At 38.1% G+C, this 11,734-nt stretch overlaps 1 protein-coding gene across 1 annotated transcript; it reads left to right on the forward strand.

Moving 5' to 3' along the window:
- The first annotated feature begins 232 nt into the window (after positions 1–232).
- arf5 (ADP-ribosylation factor 5) lies at positions 233–11,446 on the forward strand. Its single transcript, XM_061896186.1, has 6 exons — positions 233–432; positions 3,621–3,701; positions 3,804–3,913; positions 7,240–7,311; positions 10,856–10,981; positions 11,055–11,446. The coding sequence occupies exons 1-6, from the start codon at positions 366–368 to the stop codon at positions 11,136–11,138; spliced, it is 540 nt and encodes a 179-aa protein (XP_061752170.1). The 5' UTR covers positions 233–365; the 3' UTR covers positions 11,139–11,446.
- The last annotated feature ends 288 nt before the right edge of the window (positions 11,447–11,734 follow it).

Here is an 11,734-nt window from a genome sequence, read left to right on the forward strand (position 1 = left end):
CAAAAAAAAAAAAAAAATCTATTTAAAAAAAAATAAGAATCGACAATGTGAGAATCGCGATTCGTATTCGAAACGATTTCTTGTTAACATAATTGATGTGTTATGTTCACATTTTAAAAACGTCTGTAAAAAAAAAAATGTGTGAAGATATTTCTTGTTCCGTTGTTGTGGATAAAGTTGATTGAAAGCGGTGACGTCACGGGTTCCTGTTCCGTTGTTGTGGATAAAGTTACTTGAAAGCGGTGACGTCACGGGTTCCACGTTGGCCGGACGTGGCAGAGTCTCCTGGTGCAGCAACCGCGACGCTTTGTCCGGGGCTTTAACATCCACTTTTTACCCAAACTGTCACACACCACACTCCATTCATGGGGCTGACGTTGTCGTCAGTCTTCGGACGACTTTTTGGCAAGAAACAAATGAGGATTTTGATGGGTGAGTTAAAAAAAAAAAAAGCGTATGTTTGACGGTTAGCTTAGCTTAGCTACTTGCTAGCTTGCTCGAAGCCTCGTCGTTTTCACATGTTCAAAGTTTGACAAAAATACATAACAGGGGCTCTCGTTTGACGGACAACATGTGAAAGTTTACTTTAGTGGCGTAAAAGTGGTAAAATAAGTCAAGAGTCAACCTAATGAGTTAATTTTAAAAGCAGTCTGTCAACTGGAAGTCGACGTTTTTCTTTGCTGTCGCAGGAAGTAAATTATCTCTTTGAACTATATCTACATATTTATTTTTAACTCTACTATTAAACATTTATTTAACGCTTCTTTGAAATATATCTCCATATTTATTTTCAACTCTTTGAAACATATTTCCATATTTATTTAACTCTTCTTTGAAACATCTATTTTTAACTGTACATATGTACATAGTTATTAACTGTTCTTTGGTACTTATATACATATTTATTTTTAACTCTTTAATACATATCTACTTTTAAAGGCCTACTGAAATGAGATTTTCTTATTTAAACGGGGATAGCAGGTCCATTCTATGTGTCATACTTGATCATTTCGCGATATCGCCATATTTTTGCTGAACGGATTTAGTAGAGAACATTGACGATAAAGTTCGCAACTTTTGGTCTCTAATAAAAAAGCCTTGCCTGTACCAGAAGTAGCAGACGATGTGGGCGTGACGTCACGGGTTGTGGAGCTCCTCACATTGTTTACAATCATTGCCACCAGCAGCTATAGCGATTCGGACCGAGAAAGCGACGATTTCCCCATTGATTTGAGCGAAGATGAAAGATTCGCGGATGATGATAGTGAGAGTGAAGGACTAGAGAAAAAAGGCGAGAGCAGTGGGAGCGATTCAGATAGACACATTTACTAGGATTATTCTGGAAAATCCCTTATCTGCTCATGTGTTACTAGTGTTTTAGTGAGATTATATGGTACCTGAAAGTCGGAAGGGTGTGGTGACCGCCAGTGTCTCCGGTGGGAGGAGGTAAGAGAGGACGCAAGCTCCGCTCATGTCTACGGTAAGAGCCGACTTATTACCACTATTTTCTCACCGAAACCTGGCGGTTGACATGTTCGCTTAACCGCTCCGTTCCATTTTAAAGCTTCACCTTCAGAAATGTAAACAAGGAAACACGAGCTGTGTTTGTGTTGCTAAAGGCAGCTGCAATACACCGTTTCCCACCTCCATCTTTCTTCTTTGACTTCTCCATTATTAATTGAACAAATTGCAAAAGATTCAGCAACACAGATGTCCAGAATACTGTGTAATTATGCGATTAAAGCAGACTACTTTTAGCCGTGAGCGGTGCTGGAAGAACATGTTCGCTACAACCGGTGACGTCACGCGCACGTGTCATCATTCCGCGTCGTTTTCAACAGGATGCTTAGCGGGAAATTTAAAATTGCAATTTAGTAAACTAAAAAGGCCGTATTGGCATGTGTTGCAATGTTAATATTTCATCATTGATATATAAACTATCAGACTGCGTGGTCGGTAGTAGTGGCTTTCAGTAGGCCTTTAACTCTTTGATACATATGTACATAATTATTTTAACTCTTCTTTGAAACATCTACATATTTATTTTTTAACTCTTGATACATATCTACATATTTATTTTTAACTTTTTTGACACATATTTATATATTTATTCAACTGTTCTTTGAAAAATATATACATATGTAACTCTTTGAAACATATCTATTCTTTACTCTACAGATCTACATATTCATTCTTAACTCTTCTTTGATACTTATATACATATTTATTTTTAACTCTTCTTTAATACATATTTACATATGTAATTTTAACTATTTGATGCATATTTTCATATTTATTTTAACCCTTTGAAACATCTACATATTTATTTTTTAACTCTGATACTTATATACATATTTTTTTTTTTAACTATGTATCGACATATTTATATTTAACTGTTCTTTGAAACATCTACATATTCTGCCTTATTTTTTGACTCTTCTATGAAACATATCTTCATATTTATTTTTAACTTTGAAACCTATCTACATATTTATTTTTAACTCTTCTATGAAACATATCTACATATTTATTTTTAAATTTGAAACCAATCTACATATTTATTTTTAACTCTTAGAAACCTATCTACATATTTATGTTTAACTCTTCTTTGAAACATCTTCATATGTATTTTTTAACTGATACTTATATACATATTTATTTTTTAACTCTGATACGTATCGACATATTTATATTTAACTGTTCTTTGAAACATCTACATATTATGCCTTATTTTTTGACACTTCTATGAAACAAATCTGCATGTTTATTTTTTACTTTTAAAACCTATTTATTTTTAACTCTCCTATGAAACATATCTACATATTTATTTTTAACTTTGAAACCAGACTACATATTTATTTGTAACTTTTTGAAACCTAGCTACATATTTATGTTTAACTCTTCTTTGAAACATCTACATATTTATTTTTAACTCTTCTTTGAAACATATCTACATATTTTAACTTCTTTGAAACATAACATGTTCTGCCTTATTTTCAACTCTTCTTTTAAAAATCTACATATTCTGCCTTATTTTCAACAGTAGATTAACTTTTCTTTGAAACATCCTTCCATTTTATACCGCGTGTCCCTTTTTGGGGTCACAGGTGGTGCTGGAGCTTATCTACATATTTTAACTCTTTGAAACTTATCTACATATTCTGCCTTATTTTCAACCGTTTTTTGAAACATCTCTACATATTCTGCCTTATTTTCAACAAAATAGTTTCCAATTAATTGTCTTGTGTAATATTATGTAGAACAGAGGAGTCATTTTTTACATTGTTTTTCCACTCCAGTTTCCATTTGATAAAAAAAAACCCACAGAGTTTGTCAAAAGTATTTTTGGAACAGACCTTTTGAGGGCAGGGGAAACGTTACGAAAAAAATTAAGAAAAAACGTCATGTTCAAAGGGAAAATTAATTGATTTAGTTTCTACTGAGCAAAACAAAAGCTATTTAGGGACTAGACAAGGCCCTAACCATAGTATATTGTTAGCATCCCTCTTTTGAATAAAAAAACAAGTTGTGATGAATATCATTGTTTTATTATGTAATATCTGACATGTTGTCATCCTCCTGTGTTGTAACGTGTCATTTCTCAACATTCCTGTCCCCAGTCGGGCTGGATGCTGCTGGGAAAACCACCATCTTATACAAACTGAAGCTCGGCGAAATTGTAACAACCATCCCCACTATTGGTAAGACATGGGGACTTTGTAATCACCTCGATGCTAATTAATATTGCTTATGATCGTACACAACCTCGTTTACCTTTTTTCTTTTATTTCCTCCTTGGACAGGTTTCAACGTGGAGACAGTAGAGTATAAGAACATCAGTTTCACAGTGTGGGATGTTGGCGGTCAGGACAAGATCAGGCCCCTGTGGAGGCATTATTTCCAGAACACACAGGTATTAGGGCTAATGTGGAGGCATTATTTCCAGAACACACAGGTATTAGGGCTAATGTGGAGACATTATTTCCAGAACACAGGTATTAGGGCTAATGTGGAGACATTATTTCCAGAACACAGGTATTAGGGCTAATGTGGAGGCATTATTTCCAGAACACACAGGTATTAGGGCTAATGTGGAGGCATTATTTCCAGAACACACAGGTATTAGGGCTAATGTGGAGGCATTATTTCCAGAACACACAGGTATTAGGGCTAATGTAGAGGCATTATTTCCAGAACACACAGGTATTAGGGCTAATGTGGAGGCATTATTTCCAGAACACACAGGTATTAGGGCTAATGTGGAGGCATTATTTCCAGACCACAGAGGTATTAGGGCTAATGTGGAGACATTATTTCCAGAACATACAGGTACTAGAGCTAATGTGGAGGCATTATTTCCAGAACACACAGGTATTAGGGCTAATGTGGAGGCATTATTTCCAGAACACACAGGTATTAGGGCTAATGTGGAGGCATTATTTCCAGAACACACAGGTATTAGGGCTAATGTGGAGGCATTATTTCCAGAACATACAGGTACTAGAGCTAATGTGGAGGCATTATTTCCAGAACACACAGGTATTAGGGCTAATGTGGAGGCATTATTTCCAGAACATACAGGTACTAGAGCTAATGTGGAGGCATTATTTCCAGAACACACAGGTATTAGGGCTAATGTGGAGGCATTATTTCCAGAACACACAGGTTATAGGGCTAATGTGGAGGCATTATTTCCAGAACACACGGGTATTAGGGCTAATGTGGAGGCATTATTTCCAGAACACAGAGGTATTAGGGCTAATTTGGAGGCATTATTTCCAGAACACACAGGTTATAGGGCTAATGTGGAGGCATTATTTCCAGAACACACGGGTATTAGGGCTAATGTGGAGGCATTATTTCCAGAACACACGGGTATTAGGGCTAATGTGGAGACATTATTTCCAGAACACACAGGTTATAGGGCTAATGTGGAGGCATTATTTCCAGAACACACGGGTATTAGGGCTAATGTGGAGGCATTATTTCCAGAACACACAGGTATTAGGGCTAATGTGGAGGCCTTATTTCCAGAACACAGAGGTATTAGGGCTAATGTGGAGACATTATTTCCAGAACACACAGGTTATAGGGCTAATGTGGAGGCATTATTTCCAGAACACACAGGTATTAGGGCTAATGTGGAGGCATTATTTCCAGAACACACAGGTATTAGGGCTAATGTGGAGGCATTATTTCCAGAACATACAGGTATTAGGGCTAATGTGGAGGCATTATTTCCAGAACATACAGGTATTAGGGCTAATGTGGAGGCATTATTTCCAGAACACACAGGTTATAGGGCTAATGTGGAGGCATTATTTCCAGAACACACGGGTATTAGGGCTAATGTGGAGGCATTATTTCCAGAACACAGAGGTATTAGGGCTAATTTGGAGGCATTATTTCCAGAACACACAGGTTATAGGGCTAATGTGGAGGCATTATTTCCAGAACACACGGGTATTAGGGCTAATGTGGAGGCATTATTTCCAGAACACACGGGTATTAGGGCTAATGTGGAGACATTATTTCCAGAACACACAGGTTATAGGGCTAATGTGGAGGCATTATTTCCAGAACACACGGGTATTAGGGCTAATGTGGAGGCATTATTTCCAGAACACACAGGTATTAGGGCTAATGTGGAGGCCTTATTTCCAGAACACAGAGGTATTAGGGCTAATGTGGAGACATTATTTCCAGAACACACAGGTTATAGGGCTAATGTGGAGGCATTATTTCCAGAACACACAGGTATTAGGGCTAATGTGGAGGCATTATTTCCAGAACACACAGGTATTAGGGCTAATGTGGAGGCATTATTTCCAGAACATACAGGTATTAGGGCTAATGTGGAGGCATTATTTCCAGAACATACAGGTATTAGGGCTAATGTGGAGGCATTATTTCCAGAACACACAGGTTATAGGGCTAATGTGGAGGCATTATTTCCAGAACACAGAGGTATTAGGGCTAATGTGGAGACATTATTTCCAGAACACACAGGTATTAGGGCTAATGTGGAGGCATTATTTCCAGAACACACAGGTATTAGGGCTAATGTGGAGGCATTATTTCCAGAACACAGAGGTATTAGGGCTAATGTGGAGGCATTATTTCCAGAACACAGAGGTATTAGGGCTAATGTGGAGGCATTATTTCCAGAACATACAGGTATTAGGGCTAATGTGGAGGCATTATTTCCAGAACACAGAGGTATTAGGGCTAATGTGGAGGCATTATTTCCAGAACACAGAGGTATTAGGGCTAATGTGGAGGCATTATTTCCAGAACATACAGGTATTAGGGCTAATGTGGAGGCATTATTTCCAGAACATACAGGTATTAGGGCTAATGTGGAGGCATTATTTCCAGAACACACAGGTATTAGGGCTAATGTGGAGGCATTATTTCCAGAACACACACGTATTAGGGCTAATGTGGAGGCATTATTTCCAGAACACATGGGTTATAGGGCTAATGTGGAGGCATTATTTCCAGTACACACAGGTATTAGGGCTAATGTGGAGTCATTATTTCCAGAACACACAGGTATTAGGGCTAATGTGGAGGAATTATTTCCAGAACACACAGGTATCGGGGCTAATCAAGCCAAAGTCTCAGACAAGACAATGTATATCTGATTAGTCATGTGTTTTTCTCACTTAAATGTTGTTACTCACCACACCAGTCATTTACAGCATGTGATCTCTGTGTGTTCACAGTTAAAACACCACACATTATACCTACTATATACAGTACAGGTCAAACCTTTGGACACTTTCTCATTTCAATGGGTTTTCTTTATTTTCATGACTATTTACATTGTAGTTTGTCACATCAAAGCTATTATTGAACATGTGGAGTTATGTACTTAACATTAAAAGGTGAAATAACTGAAAACATGTTTTAAATTCTAGTTTCTTAAAAAAGCCACCCTTTGCTTTGATTACTGCTTTGCAAACTCTTGGCATTTTCGCTTCACAAGTGTGCCTTATCAGGGTTGATTAGTGGAATTTTTTTCTTTATTAGAAGGGTTGGGACCATCAGTTTTGTTGGGAATGAGGTGTGTCCAAACTTTTGGCCTGTACTGTATGTGTGCAGCTAGCTCATTACTCATGTTAAACTTCCTTTTTATGTTTGGTTGTGCAAATTATAGACCAAATGATTATTTACTTTTATGAACATGGGAGCATACAATTAGCTAACTATGTCAATATTGCTTTTATCTGGCAGGGCCTCATCTTTGTAGTGGACAGCAATGACCGAGAAAGAGTGAATGAGGCTGCAGATGAGCTCTCAAAGATGGTATGTACGCAACTCAAAACTAAGAATTCATTTATTTTTAAAGATAGACTTATAGACAGTGAGAATATTGAGGCTGTAGTATCCAGTTATTTAAAAAATTCAGTCTAATTCCGCTGTCAGAAGTAATGGGAAATAAACACAAGCTCAATGTTGTTCAACAACAATCCAGGTTCAAGCCTTAAATGTGCATCATACATGTATTAACACATTTTAAAGAATAAAACATGGAGGTACTCATAGGGCTGGGCGATGGATGGAAACTTTATCACAATATAAGTGTTTTATATCGGTAGATAGCGATTTTTATGACTTATCGAAAAAAAGCACCAGGAGAAAAACATATAATGTAAACATTTTTTATTCAAAATGTAACCCTCCTCTGATTATAAACCCCTTAGTTATCAAGGCGGAAACGAGCAGTCAATTTAACAAGCATTGAACACGTCACAATCACTTTAAATGAAGGTGCAAAAATAAGGAATGTGTAATACATGCTTAATAAAGTGTAACAAAATAGTAATGATAGTGAATGTAAACCTACAGAAACCTGAGAACTATTTTCTTCAGGTTTAGTGCCAGGAGGTCACGGCTGTGCTCAGGTAAGCACAGATGAGGTGGTGTAGCATTACCAATCTTGGTAGGGACCAGCGCCTTGCATCATCGAAAGACCACATTGTCTGTTTTTTTTTTTTAAATCCCCGAAACTGCCATACTGTTGAGGTGACTTTTCCTGTTTATCAAGGTTTTATTCACTCTTTACAGCACTCATTTTTACTTTCTCTTCTCACGCCATGCAAAATAGGTTAATACTGATACCTGATTGGCTGTTTGTGTGTCACTCCCACTGATCAGTGATCACTTCTCGCATTGCAGAGAGCGAGTGTCTTTGTTCTTACAACCAACCTTGCTTCACAACTTCCGGTTTCTTCTGACCTAAAAGAAAAAAGTGTATGCGCCTCCGCTCAGCAGGGTCGCTGTTGTAGAAGGCGTTTCTACAAACTCCGCTAACATTGAAGTACCAATGATTTTCTCACACACACACACACACACACACACACACACACACACACACACACACACACACACACACACTAGGTGTGGTGAGAATATCCTCTGCATCATTTGACCCATCCCCCTCTCCCCCTGGGAGGTGAGGGGAGCAGTGAGCAGCAGCAGTGGCTGCACCCGGGAATCATTTTTTGGTGATTTAACCCCCAATTCCAACCCTTGATGCTGACTGCCAAGCAGGGAGGTAATGACTCCCATTTTTATAGTCTTTGGTATGACTCGGCCGTGGTTTGAACTCAGAACCTACCGATCGCAGGGTGTACACTCTAACCTGGGGGTACTTGAAGGTATGCCAAGGGGTACATGAGATTTTCAAAACATATTCTAAAAATAGCAACAATTCGAAAATCCTTAATAAATATATTTATTGAATAATACTTCAACAAAATATGAATGTAAGTTCATAAACTGTGAAAAGAAATGCAAGAACGCAATCTCAGTGTTGACAGCTAGATTTTTTGTGGACATGTTCCATAAATATTGATGTTAAAGATGTATTTTTTGTGAAGAAATGTTTAGAATTAAGTTGATGAATCCAGATGGATCTCTATTACAATCCCCAAAGAGGGCACTTTAAGTTGATGATTACTTTTATGTGTAGAAATCTTTATTATTAATTGAATCACTTGGGGGTTTTTTTTCAACAAGGTTTGAGTTATTTTTATATCTTTTCTTCCAAATAGTTCAAGAAAGACCACTACAAATGAGCAATATTTTGCACTGTTATACAATTTAATTAATCAGAAACTGATGACATAGTACTGTATTTTACTTCTTTATCTATTTTTTCAACCCAAAATGCTTTGCTTCAGATTAGGGGGTACTTGAATTAAAAAAAATGTTCACAGGGGGTACATCACTGAAAAAAGGTTGAGAACCACTGCACTGGGCTACTGAGTCAGCCGCACAGCTTTGCAGTAGCGACTTATCGATCATATCAACTTGCATTCACCTTTCTGCATGTTTTGAATGCAAGTTGTGCTTCTGTAGCAACATATACACGTCATACATATTTCCATTTTATGCTCTACAATACCGCAGTAAACTAGGGCTTGGTGATATAGACTTTTTTGAATATCTCTTATTTTTAGGCCATGTCACGATACACGTTATATATTTCGATATTTTGTCTTAGCCTTGAATGAACATGAACATTGATGCATATCATCACACCTGTGATGATTCTGTGTCTACATCAAAACATTCTTGTTCATACTGCATTATTATATGCTCATTTTAAACTTTCATGCAGAGAGGGAAACCACAACTAAGTAAATTGACCAAAACTGTAGTTATTGAACAGTTATTAAGCAGTGGCACAAACATTCATGTCATTTCAAAACAGAAATTGCAAGAATGTCAGAGACAATTTTAAAACAAGCTCTGGGTGCACTTTTGTGTAAGATATCACTAAGATGACATATCAAAGCACTAAATTAAAGTGCACTTTTTGTACAGAAAGCCACTACAATACTTTAAGACAAATGAATATGTCACACATGATATTTCAATAACTGTCAAATAAAAATGAGCTGCATAATAGGAAATCAAATAGTGTATGTCCTTTTGTAGGTGGTAGGTTACGGCGGACGTTATCTCCTTGTTGTTGACTTTCTTTCATACGCTGTTGATCTGGAAATAGTTGCCTCGGCATTTTGCTGGTGTGGCACCGAACGGAGATGTTGACATGCGGAGTTTCAAGCACTCTTCAATAGCTAGCGGGTGATTTTTCAAATGATGCTACAAATTAGCAGTGCTGCTACTTTTTGTAGCAACGCTTTTGCCACATAATTGTGCAACATAGTCCCGCTTGAAGCCGAACCACCGCCAAATGATGGACCCCGTGCTGTTTTTCTTTGGAATTAATTCTGCCTTCATTTACCAGATTCGCACCTTCTCTCTCTCGTATTAGCACTCGCACCACAACTAACGTTACCCACACCGCTACCTCTGTGCTCCGCGAGGGCGTATACGTATGTAAGAAGGTGCGCTTGTTTTACGTCTCTGTGAGAATGAGAGACAACAAAAAGTGAGAAACGCCTGCAGTGTAATACCCACAGCTAAAAGCAACTGCGTGAGAGTGTATAGTCTAATATCACTATAGTCATTTTCTATATCGCACAGAAACAAACGTGATTAATCGCCCAGCCCTATATTTAACACATTTTTACAGTCTTGGAGATGTTTTCTGTGGAAAAAACAGGTCCCAAACTCTTGAATTGCAGATTGTACACAGCACTGGATTTTGGGGATGTCAAATTTTGTAACAAGTCAACCTTCTGATTTGACAAAAAACAGTGCGGATGTTCTCCCGAAATGTGTTTGTCATTCTTGTTCGGTGTGGGCTCAGTGTGGCGCATATTAGTAAGAATGTCAAAGTTGTTTATATCACATTCCTGAGGCGGTATAACGCTGCACCTTCAAATGACTTGCATGGTGACATTTGGTGTTGTAAAGTCTGGTGTTTGTATTGCAGTTGCAGGAGCAGGAGTTGAGAGATGCCGTTCTGCTGGTCTTTGCCAACAAACAGGACCTCCCCAACGCCCTAACAGTCACCGAGCTCACAGACAAACTGGGTCTCAATTCCCTCCGCAGCAAAGCTGTAAGTCACTCGCGAATCTAGGTTCGGTGCAGAAAAGCGTCCTTCTCCTCACTTCCTCATTGCATCCCCACAGTGGCACGTTGAGTCCACCTGCGCCACCCAAGGCACCGGGCTGTATGAAGGACTGGACTGGCTTTCCACAGAGCTGTCCAAGTAGATGGACCGGACGGATGAAAGAGTGACCTTTTCACGGACATTCAATCGGGAAACATTTGGTCTTCCAGCAGCAGACAATGCTGCAGACTAGTAGGAGGATGTTTTTTGATTGGGGTGGTTAAGTCCCCAACTTGTATCTTGAAGCCTTTTCCATATTATCTTTGTTTAGTTTGCTTATTCTTATTACCTTTGCATTCCATTCTAAGACCAGCAATCCTTTTGAACACAATGCAACTGAATTCTTGATGGTCGTGTGGCCTAACATTCAGTGAACCATGTTGCCTGCCACTAAATGAATCCACAAAGGAACATTGTGCCTTCCTTTTGCCCTCCTACACCATCGCAATCTTTTTTTGGGGAGCAGATGTTGGATGCTTTTTATAAGCAACTTGTAGTTTGCATTGCGTTGGTCCAGTCTAGCAAAGAAACGGCCAACCAGACCAGGAACATACTAAAATAGACCAGGCATTAGCATGACATAATCAAGTAGCATTTGTTTGTTTTTCTTTCTGGCAGCAGGCACTTAAACACTTCATAATTATCCCAGTTATTAATTATTTTTCATAATTATTGATCTTTAAAAATATATAAAAAGAT

The sequence above is a fragment of the Nerophis ophidion genome, linkage group LG03 (genome assembly GCF_033978795.1).
Source record: "Nerophis ophidion isolate RoL-2023_Sa linkage group LG03, RoL_Noph_v1.0, whole genome shotgun sequence".
In the NCBI taxonomy this organism is placed as follows: Eukaryota; Metazoa; Chordata; class Actinopteri; order Syngnathiformes; family Syngnathidae; genus Nerophis; species Nerophis ophidion.